General features: G+C 52.0%; 1 protein-coding gene across 1 annotated transcript in view; it reads left to right on the forward strand.

Annotated features, from left to right (window-relative positions):
• Nucleotides 1-2,657: 2,657 nt before the first annotated feature.
• The window catches only part of PTK7 (protein tyrosine kinase 7 (inactive)), a 47,340-nt gene continuing 25,560 nt past the window's right edge, over nucleotides 2,658-24,437 (forward strand). The window contains exon 1 of the mRNA XM_054063201.1: nucleotides 2,658-2,756. Coding sequence (XP_053919176.1) covers nucleotides 2,726-2,756 — 31 coding nt within the window. The 5' untranslated portion in view covers nucleotides 2,658-2,725. The remainder of the gene's footprint in view (nucleotides 2,757-24,437) is intronic.

Here is a 24,437-nt window from a genome sequence, read left to right on the forward strand (position 1 = left end):
GAGGAGAGAAGCACTGAGCGTGTTATCACACTCCTCTTCAAGGGAGCTTCAGGCAGAGCAGGAGCAAGCACAGCAAGAGCAGACAGTGGTTTCCTGGCTATCCTGTGGTGCAGTTCTTGTCCCTGAGGCACTAAAGATAGGTAGGGCTGGGGAGGTGCTGTGGCAGCCTGCAGCTTGGAGGGCCGATGTGGCAATTGCTCCTTAGATAAGAGTGATGATAGCTACATCAGCAGTGCTGTGCTGGCTTCCCTCCTGGGATGGAGAAGCAATTCCCTTATGTGAGGCTGGGATTGGGTGGCTCAGTGTCTGTAGGAAAGCAAAGTCAGCCACTGTGCGTGGGACCAAGACCTTTCCTCTTGCTGCACATGCACTACTTTGCTAGCTTGCCCTGAGCTTGCAGGTGGAAGTAAAACTTGCTTTCTAGAGCATGCTGAACAGGTTGCTGCTTCCTCCGAGGCTGCTTGGTCCCCAACCACAACCATAAGAGCTTTTGGTGGCAGGAAATGGTGGCTTCCCTATGAGAGAGGACTGGTCTGCGGTTACTGGTAAAGCCGCACACCACGCGCCCTTCCTGGGGCAGCTCCATGGTCTCCCAGGCCCTGCTGGAGGTGGGAATGGCAGGGGCTTCTGGTGTAGGTGCAGGCTGGCACCACTATGCAGGGCAGCAGGCATGCTCCAATCCCGTGGCACTGGCTTTGCTGAGTCAAGGCTTCAGCATCCTCTGGGATGGATCCAGCAGTGCTCTTGGGGACACTGTGGGGTGCCTGATGGCAATTCTTCCATGCACTACCAAAAGCAGCCAGCAATCTGGAGACTTAACAAACCGGCTGGAAACCTGGTGTTGAGAGCGGCAGCTGCAGGAGGCTCCATGGGAAGCATTGGGTAGGGAAGGGAGGCCTCCAGCCTGTGCCTTGCTGGTGGCCAGGCCAGCTTCCACAGCTGTGCGCTGCCTTTGGGGGACACGGATGAGAAGCAAGGAGCAGCCACGCGTTGCATAGCTGGGGCTGCGTGTCCAGCCCTCTGCCCGTAGCAGGGTGAGGAGCTCCTGGCTTCCAGGCGCCCCTGTGCTTCCAGAATTACATGGGTGTGAAGCTGTTGCCATTAACAGTCAGGAGCCCCATGGAGGGATGGGAGGGGCTTCTGCTGCTTCCTCGTTGCCCAGGACACAGCGAGGAACCCATGGAGGGGGGAGAGGGGGCTCCTTTTGCCCTCTCGCTGCCTGGGACAGTGAGGAGCCCATGGTAAAAGGGCAGGGCGCTCCGAGACACAGCAAGGAGCCCATAGAGAGAGGGGAGGGAGCTCTTGTTGCCTCCTCGCTTCCCGGGACACACCGAAGAGCCCATGGAGGGAGGAGAGGGACCCCGGTCACAGCGAGAGAGGGGGCTCTGCTGCATCCTCGATGCCCGGAACACGGCAAGGAGCCCATGGAGGGAAAGGAGGGTGCTCCATTCCGTCCTCTCTGTCCGGGACAGTGAGGAGCCCGTGCAGGGAAAGGAGGGGGCTCTGTTACCTCCTCCCTGCCCGGGACACGGCGAGGAGCCCCTGGAGAGAGGGGTGTCTGCTGCATCCTCGATGCCCGGGACACAGCGAGGAGCCCACGGAGGGGTCTCTGCTGCCCCCCACCCCACTGTCCGGGACACAGCGAGGAGCCTCAGGGCAGGAGGGGGCTCCGCTCCCCCCCGGGCTGCCCGGGAGACAGCGAGGAGCCCATGAGGGGCGGGGAGGGACCCGGGACACAGCGAGGAGCCCCAAGGCAGGAGGGGTGGGGGGCTCTGCTGCCCGGGACACAGCGAGAAGCCTATGGAGGAAGGGGAAGAACCCGGGCCACGGCGAGAAGCCCATGGAAGGAGGGGTCTCTGCTGACCACCCCCCTCCCCCCCCCCCCATGCCCGGGACACGCGAGGAACCCACGGAGGGTTCTCTGCTGCGCCCCAATGAGCGAGGAGCCCATGCAGGGAGGGGGCTCTGCTGCATCCTCGATGCCCGGGACATGGCGAGGAGCCGATGCAGGGGAAGGAGGGTGCTCCATTCCCTCCTCTCTGCCCGAGACACAGTGAGGAGCCCACGGAGGGAAAGGAAAGGAGGGAATTTCTGTTACCTCCTCCCTGCCCAGGACATGGAGAGGAGCCCATGGAGAGAAGGGTCTGTGCTGCGCCCCCCCACTACCCGGAACACAGCGAGGAGCCCATGGAGAGAAGGGAGGGACCCGGGACAGAGCGAGGAGCCCCAAGACGGCGGGGGAGGGGGTCTGCGCCGCTCAGGACACGGCGAGGAGCCCACGCAGGGGTCTCTGCTACCTCCTCACGAAACGAGGAGCCCATGCAGGGCGGGGAGGGACCCGGGACACGCGAGGAGTCCCAAGACGGCAGGGTAGGGGGCTCTGCTGCCTCCTCGATGCCCGGGACACAGCGAGGAGCCCATGCAGGGGTCCCTGCTACCCCGCCACTGAGCGAGGTGCCCATGGAGAGAGGGGAAGGACCCGGGACACAGCGAGGAGCCCACGCAGTGAAGAGTCTCTGCTGCATCCTCGGTGCCCGGGACACGCGAGGAGCCCACGTAGGGGTCTCTGCTGCCCGCCCCCCGCCCGACAGCCCCCGCAGCGCAGCTCCCCCCACCCGTGCCCGCGGGGCCCCGCCGCGCCGGCCCCGCCCCGGAAGCCCCCCCATGGCGGGCGGGGCGGCGGGCGGCATGGGCCGGGGCGCGCTCTGACCGGGCGGCGCGGAGGATGGCGGCGGTGCGGGCGCTCCTGGTGCTGGGTGAGAGCCGCGGGCATCCTTAGGGATGCGGATCCACGCGGCGGGGACGGAGCAGCGGGCCAGGATTCCCGCGATCCCGGCGGGGATGGAGCCCATCCCGGAGCGCGGCTGCCCTCCCCCCAGCCTGGCTCCCCTTTTCCCTGCCGGCTCCTCGGGGAAGCGTCGCGGTTGAATGGGCTGGGATGCAAATGCGCCAGACATTTGGGAGACGGGGAAGAGGCGAGGGAAGTGGCTCCGGATCACCCCTTCCCCCGGGAATGCTGTTTGTGGGTGGTTTTCCAAGGAGATCTGAGCAGATCCAGGCCAGGAGATAAAGCAGCGGGCACTCGGCAGGCTCCCACCCGCAGGAATTGCCTTCCCAGCTGCTGGGGGGGGGCGGGGAGGGGGGCGATTTGTCCCTTGCTGTGCAGGATCCAGACTCTCCGCTCGTTCCCAGCTCCACCGTCCCCATCGGTGTCGCAGGGGCTTGGGGACAGCGGGTTCATGTGCCCAGCCTGCCTTCCCCCCGCTCTGCTCCGTGGTGTTTCTCCCTGCTGGCCTCTTAGCGCCATTTTCCTTGCCTGAGGAGCCTGGGATCTTGGCTGTGGTGGGAGAACCACAGGGGCTGCAGCCTGGTTTCCAGCCTGTGACTTTGAAGCTCCACGTCCCTGTGGCTTTGAAGTCCCACATCACCGTGTTTCTCACCCCCTTGGGTTGGGAACTTCAACCCAAGGGTCCTCCGTGTCGCCAATATCTGCTTGTGGTACCGAACTGTAAGGTTTGCTTTGCAATTTCTGCTGTAAAATCAAGAGCTGCCTTAGCCTGGCACCTGGGGATGGAGGGAAGGATAATGCCTCCAAGGAAAGATATTTATAGCGCTGCTGCTCTTGTGTCTGGAGCTATGGCTGAGCACTCCTGCCAGGCTCCAAGCAATGTCCAATTTACAGCTGATAAGCAGGAAAAGCAGCACTTATTTAGCTGATTAGCACCATAATTGCAAATTGCCTTGGCAGCCTTCTCGAGAGGGAGTGCAAGCTTTGCTTGGGCTTGGATTGAGATCCACAGGGCTCCGTGGACCTGCTGCAACGTTCACCTACCTGCCAGCGTGCCACCACCTTTCCTGCCAGCACGCTCCCCTCCAGTTGCTTCTGTGCTGCTCCAAGCACATATTCTTCTCGTTTCTGCTGCTCAGCAGGACCACGTCCTACAACACTAGGAGGACCATGCTGCCATCGGCTTGCTCCGGTTTCCAGGTGCTGGAGCTTTTCTGCTGTTCCAAGCATGTGCTCTTCTTGTTTCTGCTGCTCAGTGGGACCACGTCCTACAGCACTGGGTGGAACATGCAGCCATCCGGCTCATGGACACTGTAAAAAGTCTCAGATGTCAGCAATGTGACCACAACATACAGTTAGATCATAGAATTATAGAGTTGCTTGGTTCAGAAGGAACCAAAGATCATTAGGCTAGTGGTGAGTTTTGTCTGTTGTGGGGCAGTGGCTCCCATTGCCTGTGGATGCTGCTTGGCGAAAGGGCTGGGGAAAGACCTGTGAAGTCTGAGGTGTCCATGGTTCCTGCAGGTCCTTCCTGTGATCCTCCTTTGCCACGTATGTGTTCCAGGAGTGCTTGGTGCCTGGGCTGCTGGTCCCTGTTCCTCCATTTCCGTTGCTCAGCAAAGCTGGGATCATTCTGGCAGTGACACTGCAGCGTGCCAGATGTGTGCTGGCTTCTGCTGGAACATGTGGTTGAAATACTAGCAGAGGAAGTATTTGCTGAGTCAACTTTTCTTTAAAGCTAAAAAACCCCAAAAGGTCTGTTTTGTTCTGAAAGTGCCTCCATATCCTGTGTTGCGCTTTGTGTTTCTGTACATCAGTGCTTTTCTCATGCTTGCTATCAAGCCGCTTCCTAAAAAAGAAAATCTCTGAGAATAGCAATGATTGGATAGGGTCTGAGAATTTCTCTTGAGTTTAAAAGGTCCAAAATAAATTTCGAGTTGTGCAGCCTAGGTGACTTTTTGCTTTCTGAGCTGAAGCTGCCATCTGTTTTCCAGCAGATCCGAGTCATCTGCAGCCAGACCAAATACTGTGCTAGCTGATGTGAGTGAGCATCCCTTCAGCAGCTGAAAAGGACATTGATCTGTTAGAGTGAGTCCAGAGGAGGCCAAGAAGATGATACAATAGCTGAAGCACTTCCCTTATGAGGACAGTCTGAGCGAGTTGGGCTTGGTCATCCTGGAGAAGAGAAGGCTCAGGGGAGACCTTAGAGCAGCCTTCTGGTATTGAAAGGGGCTACAGGAAAGCTGAGGAGGGGCTCTTTATCAGGGAGTGCAGAGATAGGATGAGCAGGAACAGTTTTAAGCTGAAAGAGGAGAGATTTAGGTTAGCTATTAGGAAGAAATGTTTTCCTGTGAGGGTGGTGAGGCACTGGCCCAGGTTGCCCAGAGAAGTTGTGGGTGCCCCATCCAGAAGTGTTCAAGGCCAGGTTGGCTGAGGCTTTGAACATCGTGATGGAGTGGAAGGGGTCCCTGCCCATGGCAAGGTGGTTGGAACTGGAAAATCTTCAAGGTCCCTCCTGACCCAAACCATTCTATGATTTCTGGGCTGATTTGGGGCAAAATGGAGAGAAGCCAACACTATTCTTACAAAGCACATGATCACCTTGGGACTTGGATGTGCTCAGACAAGACTCAGGCAGGCTGTAACCCTGATGTGGCAGGAGCTTCAAAGGCATGGTGACTCCTTTGTCATGGCCATAGACACTTCTTTGTCTGCACATTGGGTCCTAGACCACTGAGAACTGGCACCCAGCAAAGGGATGTCATGTTCTGCATCCTTTGAAGATGTCTTCTGGTCTCTTAATTGATCTGTGATGAGACGTCTTCTAAAGGCAGATGTTTGAACTGCAGCAGGTACCTGTATTTAGTTCCATGCTGGGGGATGAATGCTCTTGCTGATGAGATCACTTTTTTTCCCCATCTGCTGAAGCCCTCTTGCTCAAGAGAGGTGGGAGGATGGCACCATGCGTCTGTGTGTTGCTCAGATGGATGGGTTGCACCTTGTTTGACCAAAAGGCATGTTTCATCCAAGCAGCTAGGCCTACGTGTCCTTGTAGGGGCAGGCTGCACGTGTTCCAAAGGCCACAGAGCCCAAGGAGGGAAGAAGGTAGGAAAGAAATGGGGAGAGAAGACCCTGGCTTTGGGGCAGTGGGCAAGAATGCAAAGGCCATCCTGGCTGTAATTGATAAGTCACTTAAAAAAAGATCTGAAGGCTATGAGGCCTGGTTACAGGTATTTACTAGGATAACTTTACACTAATATTTTTCTTCCCTTCATTGCAATTCATCTGCTGTTTGAGCTGCAAAGATCAAAGCTGTCTTCCAGCAAGCACACGTGGACTTGAGTAAATAGCTGGACCGACACCTCTCTCCTGTGAATAAACACTCTTTCCTCTCTGAACATTTTCAAGCGTAGCTCTCAGGTCTGGAATGCAAAATATTTCACATTAGCAGTGGGTGTTTCCACTGCTTTCGATATTTGGGAACTTGGAACAAATGCTTATTTAGCAGCAGATGGGCTTGGATACAAACATGCTCTTTGTGAAGGCAGTCGCTGCTGCAGCGTTTACAGGGCTCCCCTGAGATGGGAGGACATGCGATTGTTTGTCCAGACCCCAAGGAAACAGATCTCGTTCTCCTGAGATGAGTGACGGTCTCCTGGGCTGGGATAGGCAGCTTTTTGGAGGACTAGAGGGCAACGAGGCAGAAGAGATGCTTGGCAGATGCGCAGGAACATTTTTCTTTATGAGAATTTAAGTGGCAGGGGCTGTTAACATTGGGTTTGAGAGGGTTTGCAAGAGCTGTGAACTATCACAGTGGATTTTGCTGTGTAAGCGGAAGAGGCAGCTGAACATATTCTGGAGTGCTGGTGGATGAGAAGCTTAGCATGAGCCAGCAGTGTGCGCTTGCAGCCCAGAAAGCAAACCATATCCTGAGCTGCATCCAAAGAAGTGTACCAGAAGGGCAAGTGAGGGGATTCTGCCCTTCTACTCCACTCTCGTGAGACCTCAGCTGGAGCTCTGTGTTCCATTCTGGAGTCCTCAGCACAGGAAGGACATAGATCTGTTGGAGTGAGTCCAGAGGAGCGCTATGAAGATGATTTGAAGGCTGGAGCACGTCCCATATGAGGACAGGTTGAGACAGTTAGGGTTGTTCAGCCTGGACCATGGGAGGCTCCAGGGAGACCTTATAGTAACCTTCCGGTACCTGAAAGGGGCTACGGGAAAGCTGGAGAGAGGTTCTTTATCAGGGAGTGCAAGGACAGGATGAGAGGGAATGGTTTTAGGCTTAAGAGGGGAGATTCCGATAAGATTTTAAGAAGAACAGTTTTGTTGTGAGGGTGGTGAGGCACTGGCACAGGTTGCCCAGAGAAGTCATGGCTGCCCCATCCCTGGAGGTGTTCAAGGCCAGGCTGGCTGAGGCTTTGAGCAGCCTGATGCAGTGGGGGGTGTCACTGCCCTTGGCAGTGGGCTTGGAACTGGTTGATCTTTGAGGTACCTTCCAACCCAAACCATTCTATCATTCTACAACGATACCTCCTGGAGGAGGCTGGTCATGCCCAAGGTGTGAGAAAGTCAAGTGTAGTATCTTTTACCTTTTTGAGAAATCAACTGTGTCTTGGAGAAGGGAAACAAAGAAATGACAATGTGATAACTGCTAACATGTTTGCTCTTGGACATTAGTGTGCATTTCAGCAGGACAGAGGTGCCTGCCATGAAGGGTGGCCTGTTTCCGTGTCATGCTCCTTGCCTGGAGGGTGTTGGGATGTTCTTGTAAATACCTTCAGTCTGCAAAAAAAGCAGGACGTTATAATTGCGCAGTGGGGTTGAAGGGCTGTGCTGTGAAAGTAGCATACCTTGTGTGCTGGCTTGCCTAGTAGAAGCAATCCCACTGCTGGGCACAGAAGGATTTGTTCTCTGAGAGCAACCTGACAGAATCATAGAATGATTGGAGTTGGAAGGGACCTTAGAGATCGTCTAATTTCAGCACCCCAACCATGGGCTGGGACACTTCCCACTGCATCACGCTGCTCAAGGCCCCATCCAGCGTGGCCTTGAACATTTCCAGGGATGGGGCATCCACGACTTCCCTGGGCAACCTGTGCCAGCGCCTCACCACTCTCATGGTGAAAAATTTCCTCATAATGTCTAAGTCTAGACATTATAGGAAGTTCTTCAGGGAGCAGATAGAGATGCTGGAGGTTTTCATGTGGCTGCCTGCTAGATCAGGGACTATTCACTGGTCTTTGTCATGGTTTGGAGGCTCTGCACTTGGTTCACACCTTGTTCCTGATGTCCTTGTGAGCTTGTCCAGATACATTATGCATCTCTTGCCCTTTAGGCAGGTTGTTCAGAGGAGTGTGAGTAAGGTGGGGGACCTTAGGGTCTTTTAGAAGCTGTTTTCTCACTTCCTAATGCCAAAGCCTTTGAACCTCGGCATGAGAAAGCAAGCACATTGCTTTTTGATTCCTGAGGATGTGGTCTGGGCAGAGTCCTGCACTTCTACCTCCTCCATCCTACCCAACCCTGTCAGGATCTGGTCTGCTGGTTGTGTTGATGAGCTGTCAGCTCTCTGTGTGTCTGTGCTGTTCCTTGCCTGTTGCTGGTGGATCTGATCCAAGGACCGCCTTCCTGCATTGCTGTGGAGTGCTGTGTGATGGAGCGGTGTCCTATCACCTCTCAAGTCCAACAGTGCCAGCAAATCCACTATGTATTGTAATGTGAACTGTCTGCTTTAGAACAGACAGCTCGTGTCACCGAACAAAAAAGGCCCAGACTGAACGACCATCATGAAGACCATTGCCAGTTCCATTCTTCCTGTGCCTTCTGAACGTTCCTCAGTGCAAGCAGTGGGAAGGAAGAGAAGCTTGCGAGTCATGTCTTGTACAGATGTATAGGAGAATTTAGCCTGGAGAAGAGGAGGCTGAGGGGAGACCTTATTGCCCTCTACAACTGCCTGAAAGGAGGTTATGGTGAAGCAGTTGCTGGTCTCTTTTTCCCAAGTAACAAGTAATAAGATGCGAGGAAGTGGCCTCAAGTTGCATCAGGGCAGATTTAGGTTATATATTAGGAAAAAATTCTTTACTGTGAAGCGTTGGAAGAACCTGTCCAGGGAAGTGGTGGAGTCCTCATCCCTGGAGGTGTTTGGAAAGTGTGTAGCCATGGCACTTTGGGATATGGTTTAGTAGGCATGGTAGTGTTGGGCTGACAGTTGGACTTGATAATCTTAAAGGTCTTTTCTGACATTAATGATTCTGTTTTGTGTAGTTTGGTTTGGGAACTAGACCACAGTGCAACAGAAGTTTGCAGGATGCTCACAAGTGTCTGTGGTCTTAAGGAGTGGAGTGCTGGAAGAATAATTGTCTGGGGGTTCTTCTGGATGTCATCCTCCATGAGAGATGGGCACAGGCTGGTTAAAGTGGGCTTTTAAGGTTGGAAGCACGTTCAGTGCATTAAGCAGCTGCAGCTCTCTGGATCCAGGCTGTGTGGCTATGGGTCTGGGTGCTGCTTGAATTCATGTTGAATGGAGTCCTATCCAAAGAGTTGTCCAGTGTTTCCTCTTGCCTCTGCCTGCTTTGGCACTTTGCAGCACGGTGAGGATGAGCCCATGCCACCCTGTAAAGGCAGGGACTCCATTTCGAGTCATTCCTTTGTTCTGGGGAAATATTTGGCAGCAAGTGCCATTCTCCTGTGTTTACGTGTGTCTCCTTTTAATCTGTGCAGCCCCTGCCGAGTAGCTTTTGAAGATGTTCAAGCCAAACACAAGTGGTCTTTGTTTCAAAGCATCAATTTGTGTTGGCAGCCAGGTCTGTAGCGCATGTGCTTTTCATTGACTGCTGCTCCAGCTCTGTTCCTCGCTCATGCCAGATTTTTTTTTATTTTTAAATTTAATACAAAAGTGTTTTTCCTGAGTTTAAAAGGCTGAGCCGTACAGTACTTCTAGTCTTAATTTAAACCTTGCCTATTTCAGGGAAGCAATCTCTCTGTCTGTGCACAGAACAGACTGCTTTCCTCTCCTCTGAGTGGTTACTAATCCATGCTGACTGATCAGTGAAGAGAGAGGCGAGAGGAACTTCAAAGTGTTTTGCACACTTCTGAAAGCCCGGTGCCCAGGATGCAGTGCTTTGGTGTGCTACCCCAGCTCCAACTGTTTCCAAGCCTGCTTGTCTTAGAGCGCTTTGAGAAGGGTTATTGGTAGCTGCTTTGGGTGATGCTCTTTGCAGACTCTTCCTTCTTGCGGCTGCTGTTTTGATTTGGTCAGCTTTTAAATATCTGTCCTCTACTGTCTGATTTTGGTCCTCTGAAGTTGTTCTGCAAGGACTTCTCTTGAAAACACATTTTAATCTGTACACGCTGTAACCAGCAGGTTGGAGGAAGGGATTCTCTCCCTCTTCTCCACTCTTGTGAGTCATCACCTGGAGCCCTGTGTTCAGTTCTGGAGTCCTCTGCACAGGAGGAACATGGATCTGTTAAAACGAGGCCAGAAAAGGCCAAGAAGATGGTCCAGGGCTGGAGCACCTCCCATCCGAGGACAGGCTGAGAGGATTCAGGTTTTTTAGCCTGGAGAAGAGAAGGCTCCAGGGAGAGCTTATAGCGGCCTTCCAGTACTGAAAGGGGCTACAGGAAAGCTGGGGAAGGGCTCTTTATCAGGGAGTGCAGGGATAGGACAAGGGGGAACGGTTTTAAGCTTGAAAGAGAGGAGGTATTGATAAGATTTTAGGAAGAACAGTTTTCCTGTGAGGGTGTTGAGGCACTGGCACAGGTTGTCCCAACGAGTCATGGCTGCCCCATGTCTGGAGATGTTCAAGGCCAGGTTGGCTGAGGCTTTGAGCAACGTGATGGAGTGGAAAGTGTCCCTGCCCATGGCGGGGGGGGGTTGGAACTTTTGAACTGGATGATCTTTAATGTTCTTTCCAACCCAAACCATACTATGATTCTAATCCTTAAAAGCGTTTGGTGATATCCAGGCAAGGCACAGGTCACTAAAGATGCCTTTTAATAGTGAACAGATAGGTGCTGCAGTGTCCAGGTTCCCAGAGCAGAAACAAACTATATGGATCCAACCACAGGAGATACAGACTGGGGCTTTCCAGGGTGGAACATCACAGCAATGAGTACTCATGAACTCCCTGTCCCCTTGCACAGCGGGTGCACACAAATTGTGTCTGGAGAGAAAGCATGGTTGGTTTTAACCAGTGATTCATCGTATGAGATGGATCTTGCCGGTGGGATACCAATGGTCTGTCTTCTCCTTGTCAAATTTAACTCTGATTTGAATTGAGCAGGTGGGAAGTTTAGCATTTGTGGACTAGGATGTGTGAATTGAATCCACCGTTGTCAGATGCTGGGATGTCTTGGATTGGTGTTCATACTGTGCAGTGATGAATGGAGAAAAACGATAGGAGCAGACTTCTGTCCGGAAAGTGGGTGACACGTTGGATTTTTTATGAACCCTCTCACTCTGTAAAGTGAGGTTTTGCAGGCTGGGAGAAAGAGGGATGCAGACAGGATTGCAGCCTGTGCCGGGACCTGGTGCAGGAAGGGGCTAGGGTTTGAGTGGGTGGTTGTTAGAAGTCTACTTGTATTCCAGCTCCTGGGTGTCATATGTTCAGTTCCTAGATGACCAGGAGAGGAGTGTTCCTGAGTGCTCTGCACTCAGACCTCAGTGCTGATGACACATTTGTTTTCAGCGTAACTCTAAAGTGACTGGCTCTTAAACATTTCCTCTCCTGTGACGCTGTTGTGAGATGAGGTTTGTCCCAGCATCAGAATTTTATACCTGGGTGCAGCTTGGGCTGCCCTGAAAGGCAACCAAGACAGTGCCCTACCACTGCCGATGTGGGCACGCCGTTGAGTTGGTTTTGTCCTCTTGTCACCCCAAGCCAGAGGGCTCTGTCCTGCAGCCATGGCATAGGGAAGCCAAGCCCCATTCTGGCTGCAGAGGGAAGGCTTATGTGCCTCTGGGCAGCTCTGTGCAGGGGTTGTCCTTGCTGTCAAACATGATGCTGGCACAACATAGGCATGGCGTTGTGTAAGACTAACTATAAACATTCCTCATTACGGTCGCTTGTTGGCCTCTTCAGGAGCACAAAGAAAGCTTTTGATTCCAAAACATACAGTGACTCTCCAAATGGTTACAGGCAGGACAAGCTGTGGCTTGCAAGTGCCTTTATTGCTCTCTACACAGCATGCTTTGGTGCGAGTCCTGGCTCTGCTGGGAGGCCCATCACTTGTGTGGCACAGAGCTGCTTCATGGTGCTGGTTCTGTTGAAGTCACGGGCAGTGCCTGTGTCAGTGGGAAGCTTTCATGGGAGGAAAGGTTATAGTTTTTGTCTTTCCCAGCAAAGACAAGATCAGGGAAGGTAAAAACCAGACAGCCTTGTAGGGTGGTACACAGAGCTGTGCATCCAGCTCTCCTGAACCACCTGTGGGAGCATAGATGGGTTTGTACTGCTGGGGACTAGTTGTTCCTTTGCAGCTGCAGCTGCCCTGGAGATGGGCTGACATTGAAAATCTCCTCCAGCAGCTGAAGAATTCTGCAAGTCATTTCAGACCAAAGGAAACTGAGCTTCCTGTGAGATACTGGGCATTCTTCTTTGTTACTATTCCTCCATTCTGCCTGGTGAGAACACAGGGAGACTGGGAGACATCTGAGAGCACCTGACAGGTGCTACGGCAGTGGGCAGTTCCTATGCTGAGCCTCCTTCTGTAGTGGTGAGATGGCTGAATGTCAGCTGATGTCTGCAGGTCGCCTATTCCTCCAGCTGGTTTTGAGCAGATGTTTATCCACCATATTCCAAGCAGAAGCTGAGCTATGGAGATGACATGTGTTTTTTTTTTTCTCTGCAAGTTAGCTCCTGATGGCTCTCCCTGCATGTTGTGTGTGCTAGCAGCCTTCAGATGCATACATGGAGGAGCTGCGCTGACCCACCCAGGTCCTGCCTCTATCTTACTGCCTGGTTGCACTGGCCCAGGTGCAGCCATTCCTTTTCCAGTTGTGCCTCCTGCCCCCTCTCTTCCCAGTTCCTCTTCTGTATGCAGACCCCTCTGTAGCATGCCATGCATTCTTGTTTCAGACTTTACTGTTCCTCAGCTTCTCTGTGAGGCCTAACTGAGCACTGCTGTTTTCCACATGTGGCTGTGGCTTCCTCATCCCATCTTGAGATCGCTCCTGTCTCCTTAAGCCAGGCCCCCAGATCCTAACTGGTCATGAGAAATTGGAGCAGAGCTGGGGCAAGGCTGCCAAGATTTTCAGGTGGTTCTTAGAAATCAGAGATGGTTTTGATAATAATTCTTCCACTCAGCTGAGGAAGAAATCTCAAAACCATATGGCCTGAAGCAGAATCATAGAATGGTTTGGGTTGGAAAGAACCTTAACGATCATCCAGTTCAAAAGTTCCAACGCCCCTGCCACAGGCAGGAACATCTTCCTCTGCATCAGGTTGCTCAAAGCCCTATCCAACCTGGCCTTGAACACTTTCAGTGATGGGGCATCCACAACTTCTCTGGACAACCTGGGTCAGTACCTCATTGCCCTCACAGCAAAACATTTCTTCGTAATACCTAATCTAAATCTCACCTCTTTCAGCTTAAAACTGCTCCCCCTCGTTCTATCCCTGCACTCCCTATTAAAGAGCCCCTCCCCAGCTTTCATGCATCCCCCTTCAGTTACTGGAAGACTGCTATAAGGTCTCCCCAGAGACTTCTCTTCTCCAGGCTGAACAACGCCAACTCTCTCAGCCTGTCCTTGGATGGGAGGTGCTCCAGCCCCTGGGTCGTCTTCTTGGCTTCCTCTGGACTTGCTCTAACAGACCTGTGTCCTTCCTGTGCTGAGGACTCCAGAACTGAACGCAGGGCTTCAAGCAAGGTCTCATGAGAGTGGAATAGAGGGGGAGAATAATCTCCCTCGATCTGCTGGTCACCAGCCATTAATCGAAACGGTTATCATTTTGGCAAGGAAATAAGGACCCAGAAAACAAGTGTTGTGCTGAACTTCCTTCAGTGTCATACTGTGTTCCTTGCTGTGATTTGTCCCTGCCCCTCACTGGCTGAAGATGCTATCCTACATGGCTCCTATGCAAACAAAAGTGTGGATTTGTTGGAGCAATCCGTTTTACCTGGATTGCCAAGTGGCCACAGTGAAGAGCCAGGCAGGTATCTCAGTACTTCCTAATCTGCAGGACCTGTTTGTTGGGTGCGTTGTCATTTCTTGTGTGCCTCCTTGGCATTTGGTTGTTTAGGATGTCCTAGCGCTCTTTCTACTGATGGATTAGGGACTGTTCAGTAAGAATTATTTGTTCTCCAAGTATACTGGGAATCAGTTGTCCTGCCACGATGGAGAAAAGCACTTGTTTTTCAACGAGAGTTGTTTAGTAGGAATTTCTGGCTCTGCAAGTCCCTTATACCTGAGCTTTTCTTTAGTTTATCACAGGAGCTTTGCATTAGATCTGTTTGTAGTGGTGTTCTGCCAAGCTATCGATTGGTAAAAGTATTCCAGAAATTGCCCTTCTTGCATATTCTTCTCACTCAGGGACTTTACTCCATTTTTAGCTCAGAGGTGATGTAGTAACGTCTCACAGTGAAGCTGCCTTTTAATTAATATTACATGAGCAAAGGAAATATTAGCTTCTCTGTCTACTTTCCTATTTTTGTGGCTTTTAATATAGATTCATAAATGGCTCTAATGAAAATAAACAAGGAACTGTTCCTTTCTGTGCCCTCTTTGCTTTCAAAGGTGACACTGCAAGTCTGGCCCCTGTGGTGATTTTTGTACCAAGAGGCCTTAAATGGTGATTGTGAAATGGGGCTGGACTTCACCTTTCCAGCAACGAAAAGAAAAGGAGATGGATGAAATCTGCAGACTTGTAGGGCATAGTTGGAGGTAGAGGGAGTTGAAGCTGATGCTTTGTAGACAGGAGGAAGGCGGTGCCACATAGAATCATAGAATGGTTTGTGTCAAAAGGGACTTTAAAGCTCATCCAGCTCCAACCCATCTGCCTTGTGCAGGGACACCATCCGCTGCATCCGATTGCTCAAAGCCTTATCCAACCTGGCCTTGAACGCTTCCAGGGATGGGTCATCCTCATCTTCTCTGGGCAACCTGTGCCAATGCCTCACCACCCTCACAGCAAAACATTTCTTCCTTATCTCTCATCTAAATCTCTCCTCTTTCAACTTAAAGCCCTTCCCCCTCAGCTATCCCTGCACTCAATGATAAAGAGCCCCTCCCCAGCTTTCCTGTGGGCCCCTTTTAAGTGCTGTAAGGCTGCTCCCTCTCTGCAAAGACCTTATGATGGATGTACAGGGCACAGCAGACAGTATTAACTGATGTCCCTGAAATGCTTATAAGGGGTGACACAGAAATGATACAAACCCAGAGGGAAGCCCTGGGCAGCCTCCTCTGCTAGCTTCAGATACAGGAAAGGGTCAAAGCGCAATAGTGTAGAGCCCATGTAAATAGGAGAGGCACCACTGCAGCCGGTGGAGCAAGGTCTATTACAGGTGTCTCCTCAATGCCTTTGGGCAGCTCCACTTGTCTCTGGCACTGCTGGATGCATTCAGCAATTTTTAGCTTGAAGCATCGTGGTGGCTGCTACAAAAAGCTGGAGTGTTTTGTCGGGAGTGCCTGTGCTGGGAGCTTCTTCCCTTCCTATGGAAGGGGAGCAAACAGGTCAAACCTGAAGTAAACCAAGTGGTGAAGCAGGATGCTCCAGATACTTGCTCACCTTGAGTAGGACCTGCGACGGAGCCTGGCTTTATGGAAAGGATGGCTACAGGATTGCCCCTGATGTGGTGCTGTAAGTGACATCCCCAAGCCTCTGTTTCATCCCCTTGCTCCTGGGAAGGCAGAATGTCTGGATGCATCCTTGTGGGTGGGCCATGCAGAGGCAGCTGCATGCAGGGGGGACACAGCTGAATCCCTGCAGCAGTTGCCACAGCATGGGTGTCATTTTCAAGCTTATAGCACTAGATGAACCATTTCTCCCATGAGCTATAAGCTGTCTGGAGAGCTTGGCCAGCTGGATCTTCCTGGCTTCATGGCAAATCCACCCGAGCCTCTACAGGCAGACAACTAAGGGAAACTTAGCTGTAAATACACCACGACCCGGAGAGAGATTTAAAATATTTACCCAAGAGCAGGGCTTGAGAGATAAATAAGCTCCTTGTCTGCTTCCTTGCACGCGAGGCTCAGTTGTGCAGCTGTCCCTTTGTCCCCAGTTCTCGGAGTCCTCCTTGGGCCTGGAGAGTTGCTTATGGGTGGGCTTGAAGTCTCCGTTGATAGTGTAAACATAGAGCTGCCAGAAAAAAAAAACCTGGAGCCTTGCCTTCAGTGTTCAGTTTCGGAGTCCTCAGCAAAGAAAGGACATGGATCTTTTGGAGTGTGTCCAGAGAAGGCCACGAAGATGATCCGAGATGATCCTCCCATCCAAGGACAGGCTGAGAGAGTTGGGGTTGTTCAGCCTGGAGAAGAGAAGGGTCTGGGGAGACCTTATAGCAGCCTTCCAATACTGAAGGGGGCTACAGGAAAGCGAGGGAAAGGGCTCTTTATCAGGGAGTGCAGGGATAGGATGAGGTGGAACGGTTTTATGCTGAAGGAGGGGAGATTTAGATGAGATCTTAGGAAGAAATGTTTTGCTGTGAGGTTTGTGAGGCACTGGCCCAGGTTGCCCAGAGAAGTCATGGATGTCGCTTCCCTGGAGATGTTCAAGGCCAGATTGGATGAGACTTTGAGCAACATGATGGAGTGGAAGATGTCCCTGCACATGGCAGGGGGGTTGGAACTGGAAGATCTTTAAAGTCCCTTCCAACCCAAACCCATTACTATGAAAATGCAGAAGGAGATGCCTAGGGCACTTCTGCTGGTGTAGATGTGAGTTCTTGCCTGCATCCTCTCACCCTAGTTGGGCGCACCCCTAGGTGTTCTCCCTGATCTGTTGTTCTCAGGGTATTTGTCGCGCTTGCCAGTGAGTTGTGTGTGGCTTGGGGTCTGCAAGGGAAGGTTGTAACCCTCCCACCTTGCCCACTCAGAAAGAAGATACCACAAGATGTCCTGACCAAATACATCTGAGAGCCAGTGCAGGTTTGGGTAGTATTCGGGAGGTTTTCCTCCTACCAGTGGATTTGTTGGCATCATGTAGAGAAGCAGGTCTCTCATAGACCTTTGCTGTCAAATCTCCAGCAGAACAGGCCTGAGAGAGCAAGGAGGGCTTGCTGGTAGTAGCGTGCCATGCCCAACACTGCCTTGGCTCAGCTGCTGACTTGACAGCCTCCCTGCATGGAGAGGAGCTGACTCTGAGCAGCAGCCCTGCCCTCTCTCATGGTGTGTTAATGAAGCAGCTGGCTTTGCTTGGGAGGCCTTGTGAGTGTGCCACTTCTCTTAGCACTGCTTCCCTTGCCCTGGCCTCCTCCTCCCCTCCTTGTTTGTCTCTGCAGCCCGAGTTCCCATTTTCTGACTGCCTGGGGCTCCCGTTTGCTGAAGGGAAGCGCAAGGCAGCTTTATGGAGCTTGTTCTGGTTTTTCCCATCATTTCCTTTGATGGCGTTTCAGCTGGAACAGGAAAAACATGAAGCGCTGACCAGTGGTTCCTTCAGCACACATAGTGCTGTTGTGGAGGAATCCCTCTTGGTTGGGCTCGGGATGGCAGAAGGAATGTCAGTCTTCAACCCGCAGCCAATGCGAAGGATGTAGTTGCCAGCTCTCGTTTGATGTGCTGCCCCCAGTTACCATGAAATGGGTTCTCAGCCATGCAGACCTTGTGCATGAAGCAACACAGCCTCATTGCTGCAGGGTCTTGCCTGCAGCCTCAGGGCAGGGAGAGTTGAACTAGCTCTGTCACAGCTCTTCCCCACTGGTAGGACCTGCCTCAGTGTTCAACACCACCTGGGCTCTCCTCCTACCACCAGAGGGATTTTGCTTTGTAAAGACCATTGCATTCTGAGAAGGCCAAGAGAGTTGGGGTTGTTCAGCCTGGAGAAGAGAAGGCTCTGGGGAGGCCTTAGAGCAGCCTTCCAGTATTGAAAGGGGCTACAGGAAAGCTGAAAAGGGGCCTTTTATCAGGGAGTGCAGGGATAGGACAAGGGGGAATGGTTTTAAGCTGAAAGAAGGGAGATTTAGATGAGATCTTAGGAAGAAATGTTTTGCTGTGAGGGTTGTGAGGTCCCGGCACAGGTTGCCCAGAGAAGTGGATGTCGCTTCCCTGAAGGTATTCAAGGCCAGGTTGGATGAAACTTTGAGCAACATGATGGAGTGGAAGGTGTCCCTGCCCATGGCAGGGGTGTTGGAACTGGGTGATCTTTAAAGTCCCTTCCAACCCCAACAAGTCTGTGATTCTATGATTCTCACATGCCCTTTGCTTAAATTTTGGCAGAAGCATTGTCCTTTGAAGCTGCTGCACGGGGAGCACATGGCTCATCCCGGCACCTGTCTGCCCTGTTCCCTTTCATGAGAGAAAAGGGAGATAACTTTGCTGTGCCAGCCAGAGAGCTCAGCCTCCGGATCAGCTGCATCTCCAGCCTGCCATGCTCTGCCAGTAGCACGCATCAGCTATAAGTCAGTGTTTCTGTGGAAGCCAGGGAATTGCTCAAGGGATCTGAGCAAGTCTGGGAGAGTTGGTTAGCAGGACTGGTGGGTGCAGCAAGCCTGTTTCTGGTGCTGAGTCATTCTTGAAACATTTGGGTTTCTCACTGGGGCTTGGCAATGCAGCTGGCGATGTCTGCTCGGGAGCCTTTGGTGACGCACCACTAACGATGGTTTAATTGAACCACCAGGATTCCCAGCTCCTGCACTGGGCTTGTGGCCTTCCTGTCTCGCTTATGCTTCTGTCTCTGTTTATCTGCCACCAAGATATTGCCCTGGCCTTCCTTAGGGTCCCATGGCCATCACTGCCTGTGATGCTCAGCGAGCAGGCATGGGCCCACCTGCCTGACCAAAGCAAGCTTTCTTCTCTGCAAGTCTGAGGCTGAGGGCTGCCAGTGTGCGCCTGTACTCTGAGCATCTGGGCAGGAGAATCATGGAATCATTGTTAAGGTTAGAAAAGACTTCTAAGATCGAGTTCAGCCAGGAGACCCAACACAGAAGCTGTGGTCTGGCTGCTGACTCTGCCCTATCCTCCTCCCAGCTGCAGTACCCTGGCATTGCTGCTCATGGTTTGGGCTGGCTCTCTAGGATGGAAGCTCAGGAGGGGTACCTGAGCTTCTCTTAGGGGATTGTGACCACCGGGTTGTCTTAGTTCCCCAACAAAGTGGCGTCCTTTCCCTAGGAGTGGCCATATCCCCTCTGCGAGATGCCTGTGTCTCCTCTTGCAGTGGATGCCAGGAGCATGGGCGCAGCCTTGTTGGAGAGCATGGCTCACAGCAGTTTTGACCTGCTCCCAGGACAGATGGAGCATCCTCCAGGGCCAAGGCCAGTTGTTCTGGTTCAGCAGCCCCGGTTGTTCTGGTTTAGCAGCCCCAGCTGTTGTGGGGAGCCAAGGAGTTTGGCTACCACTTGGACTTCCCTGGCTAGCTCCAGCTTTCTGCTGTTTGAGCGAGGTGCTTAGATGTCAGGACAAAAGCACAGCTAGTTCAGCCCAGACACGTCCTCCACACCCTAAAGACCACTAGACCCTAAAGACCTCATCCTCTGAGACCTGAGACAAGCTGCACGGCATGATGGCTGTCCCAGCAGCTCCGGTAAGCCTGCAGTAGGCATTGTTTTGCAGCAGCCCTGTTCTGCTTGGAAATGAGGAGGAACCTCTGATAATGTTTCCACTGCTCTGTGGCTCCAGAGTAGCACCGTTTTTGCTGTTCAAAGATTTTGAGGGGCTGGAGCATGTCCATAGGAGGGCAACAAAGCTGGTGAAGGGTTTAGAGAACAAGTCTTTATAAGGAGCAGCTGAGAGAACTGAGATCATTTAGTCTGGAGATGAGGAGGCTGAGGGGAGACCTTAGTGCTGTCTACAACTACCTGAAAGGAAGTTGTAGTGAGGTGTGTGCCAGTCTCTCCTCCCACAGGACAGTGATAGGACGAGAGGAAATGGCCTCAAGTTGCACCAAGGGTGGTTCAGATTGGTTGTTAGGAGAACTTTCTTTACTGAGAGAGTGAAGCATTGGAGCAGGCTGCCCAGGGAAGTTGTGGTGTCTCCTTCCCTGGAAGTGTTAAAACAAGTGTGTAGAGGTGGCACTTGGGGACATGGTTTAGTAGGCACAGTAGTGTTGAGGGACAATTGGACTGGATGATCTTAGAGGTCTTTTCCAAACTTAATGATTCTATGATTCTTGCTCATTGCCAGAGCATCAGCTAGCTCGTGCAGTGGGAAATGCCCTGGACCTCATTCCTCACCACTGCCCCGTCCCTGACTGCAGAGGTTATTATGTCACGTTGCTTTGAGCTTGCTCTTCTTTTATCCTGCTGCCTGGCTTTGGGCACGCAGGAAAGCAGAGTCTCTGCTTGCTGCCAGTGCAAGGATCAAGGCAGGGAGCTGTGAAGGATAGAGGCTGCAAAGCTCCTACGGCGGATTTAAGAAACTGAACTTGGGATGGTATGGGAGGAAGCAGTCCTGAGTGGCATGCGGCTGAGATTCACAGGATCTGTGCTGGGGAAGCTTGATGAGCAGCATGAAGAATAAAGATGGGGAAGTCCCAAACTGGTTTGAACTGGGTAGGTGAATGAGATCAGTGCCAGGGTAGCCTGGGTATCCTGGAAAGTGCTGGCAGTTGCCATGAGTCTGCAACTGGGCTCGCTGTCCTTGGGCTGAGCCTTTTTCTCAGGCACACTGGTCTTTTCTCCTGCGGCACGTGTGAGCAGTCTCTGCCTGCTTTGGGACAGGAGCTGTGTGCACAGAGGCTGCAGGCACCACCCTGCTGTGTGCAACAGTGAGCTCTTCCCATGGCCAGCTGCACCCCAGTGCTTTCCTGCGAGCGCTGCCTCAGCATTTGACTCCAGCAATTGATTTACAGCCTTCAGCCCCCAGTGTCTTTGTTCTGGTTTCTTGTGGTAATTGCTCAGAAATTGGGCTTAGCCATTCTCAAGTCTGGGATCCTGGGCCCGGAAGGGCAGGGAGGGTTGCTAACCACAAGGGAGAGAATCTCCCACAGCTCACAGCCTCTGAGGGGTTCTGGGGATGCTAAGGGGAATTGGTCTAAGTGATTGTGGCTTTTTTTAATGCTAAAGCTTGCTTTGAAAGGGAGAGGTGGGTTCTCAATAATTGTGTTTAAAAGCACCTCTCCATGCCTAGGGCAGTGGAGAGAGGTGATGTGGGCGGCCAAGACCAAGTTCAGACTGTGGTCCCATTGCAAGGCAGTTGTTACTCACTGGTAGACCAGCAGCCAAGATGTTTCCAAACAAGGGCTTGCATCTGCCATATTTCATAGGGCTCCTGGTGTAGTCCATGAGGGTGGCCAGAGTCTGGGCAGATGTTTTGGCACAGAGGGATGAAGGTGAGGAAAGATGGACCAGCTCTGCAGTTTCCATTTGGGACCCAAGCAAAACAGCTGAATAGTATGGGATAACGAGGTGTTCCCAGCTGTTACAGGATGGGGATGCCTCTGTGCCTACTTTCATCCTGGGTTGCTTTGGATCAGCAAATCTCACCTGGAAGATTGCATAGGGTGGTAAGGCACCGTCATAGGTTGCCCAGAGAAGTCATGGATGCCCCCTGCCTGGAGATGTTCAAGGCCAGGGTGGATGAGGCTTTGAGCAACCTGATGCAGTGTAAGGTGTTACTGCCCATGGCAGGGGGGTTGGAACTGGATGATCCTTAAGGTCCCTTCCAACTCAAACCATTCTATGATTCTGTGATATCTGAGTGCTTTGCAATTGAAACCTTTCTCATGGATGCAAATGGCTGTGCTACAGGCTGATTCGATGTGGCTTGTGGAAAAGAACTAGATGTGTGGCCTGCGTGGTGGTGCGATAACTGTTGTGGAATGGTGGTATGCAGGCATCACGTTTGCTGCAAGTCTGAAGCAAACCACTGCAAAATGGAGAGGCTTGGTGGTTGTCTGAGCAGACCCACGCTTCCAGAGCAGGACTGTTGGATCTAGGTGTGTAGGGGCAAACAGATGATGTTTTCCCAAGTTCCTTATCTTGATCCACCCCAGTACGAACATGCTATGATAATCCCAGACCTGGAGCTCCTAGGTGCTGGAGCAGTTCCTCCTGGCTCATGAAGCCAAAGCCATTCTAGCAGAGCATTTCTTGTAAATACTGTTTTGTACCCATCCTGACTCGGATAGGAATTATTTTTTTCCTGGGTGCAGAGCGGGTTTTTGGTTTTACTTTAAGTGGAATGGGAAACGACGTAATTTTAAAAGGTTTATAGGATGGGTGCCCAAAGATTTTCCAGATGTTGGGCTTGATCAGACCAAGCCTGTCGTGTTTAGAGCTCCTTGCCTGCATCAAACCATTTCCATCTGGCTTGGTGGGAGAGAGTGGTTTATTGCAACTCTACCCGTCTGAGATGCTTTTCTCAACTGGAACTTCTTGCACAGAGGAACATGCTGGCTGGAAATCATTTGGAGATGCAAATCTCTCTGGGTGTTTGGCTTGGCTGCTGTTTCCACAGTATCTGCTAAGCAGTGGAATAGGCTGAGTACGGAGCAGGCGTGCTCGGAGCAGCTGCTTTATGTGGCTACAGGGACTGACCCGTGAGGCAAGGGGGTTGCTGGTGTTATTAAGCATTCATGATTTTTTCAAGTCTGCTTCTACAGCTTCAGCTGGCACAAATGAGCCTGATGGCTCTGTGTTTGTGACCAGGAGGGGAAGAAAAAGCTGCCCCATGTGTTGCTCCAAGTCCTGGCATGCCAAAAATCTGCTTTTATAGGAGCATGTTCATAATGAACTGTGTCAGGAAACACATGGCTTGCTCGGGCCATGAATGGGAGGTCTGTATGGGGCCCTGTGCTCATCGAGAGCCTCCGAGGACAAAGAGCAGATGCTGACAGTGCAGTTGCTTGCTCTGTGGCAGCCTGCATCCTCTGGGCTGCAGCGAATGGGGAACAGGAGGTGGGATCAAGGTACTAAGTGCCTGACTGGTCCAGTGGCGGCACAGAGGGTGAGCAGTTTTATTTTGTGGTGCTCTTTGGGGCTGCCCTGGTCTGGGGAGGGCTGGCTTGCTTCTCTGCAGACGTGGCTGTTTGTGGCACAGGCTGGGTTGGCAGGACCCTGGGCGCTGCAGGCAATCAAAGAAGTGCTGCTGACACCTTGGGATGATAACTGGGGGTGGGGAAAAGAGAGTAAAGGAGGGATGTGGGGAGTCCCTTGGGGCCCAGATGTCATAGGGACAATGGGGTTGTGCATGCTGTGTCTGGTTGCAGCAGGAGGGAATGGCTGACAGGTGAGAGTTGCAGTCCTGACAGTGTCTGGAACGTTGCTCCTGCGTAGGAACTGCTGCTGAGCCTGCACGGGCTCAGCTGCTGGTGAGAAGCACACACCCAGCACATGAGGAGTTACACTTGACTGCAGTGAGCGGAGCCTTCTTCTCATAGGGTGCTGGTTCCCCTGGACCAGCAAGCTTGGGATGCTCAAGCCCAGTGGTTGGATTGCCCAGCCTTCAGAAGCAAGCCAGGGCTTGAACCCAGAGTCTGCTGCTCCTTAATCCAAGAGTGGCTAAAAGCAAAGCCCCACCACTGGGGCCATTCCTGAAGACTTGGCAACAGAAGGAGTTGCTGCCTGCAGACATTGTTTAATAAATAGCTCCAAAAGAGAAAACCTGTTTGATAATGCTTTCTGGGAATGTGTTATTGAAACGTAGGAGAGTCCAGGACCCCAAAGCCTGACACGATTCCTGCTGTGCCTTTTGTGGCCTTGGCATGGAGCATGGGTCATAGTCTTTGCTGCAAGTATGACTATAGTTGCCTTTGGCACCAAGTTTCTGCTGTTGCCTAATATCTTTCCCAGAGAACATGGTGATAAATCAGTCCTATTTGCCCAAGTGGCCAAGGCACTAAAAACGTCCTGGCTTGTAATAATAACGGTCTGGCCAGCAGGAGTAGAGAAGGGATCGTCCCCCTGTTCTTGGTGCTGGTGAGGCCACACCTCAAATCCTGTGTTCAGTTTTGGGCCCCTCAGTACGAGAAAGACATGAGGAGCTGGAGCGTGTCGAGAGAGCGGAGTGGAGCTGAGGAAGGGTCTGGAGGAAGGGTCTTATGAGGAGTAGCTGAGGGAACAGTGAGTGTTTAGCATGGAGAAGAGGAGGCTGAGGAGAGACCTCAGTGTTCTCTGTAGCTCCCTGGAAAGAGGTTGTAGTGAGGTGAGTGCTGGTCTCTTCTCCCAAGTAACAAGTGATAGGACAAGAGAAAATGGCCTCAGGTTGTGCCAGAGGAGGTTTAGATCAGATGTTAGGAAATATTACATCATCAAAAGGGTTGCCAAGCATTGGAAAAGGCTGTCCAGGAAAGTGTTCAAGTTGCCATTCTTTTAAAGATGTGTAGATGTGGGACTTTGAGATATGTTTTAGTGGTGGCTTGCTGGTGCTAGGTTAAAGATTGGACTTGATGATCTCAAAGGTCTTTTCCAACCTAAACAAGTCTGTGATTCTATTTGTGTTTGAGGCTGTCCATGTCAATCCTGTGTTGAACTCTTTTGGGATGTGGGACATGGGTGTGAGTTTCTTAGTCCTTTCTGCTGAGGTTTGATGCCCTTTTCCTTCAAGGGCTGCCTTTCTTGTGGCCCT

The sequence above is a fragment of the Cuculus canorus genome, chromosome 3 (genome assembly GCF_017976375.1).
Source record: "Cuculus canorus isolate bCucCan1 chromosome 3, bCucCan1.pri, whole genome shotgun sequence".
Lineage (NCBI taxonomy): Eukaryota > Metazoa > Chordata > Aves > Cuculiformes > Cuculidae > Cuculus > Cuculus canorus.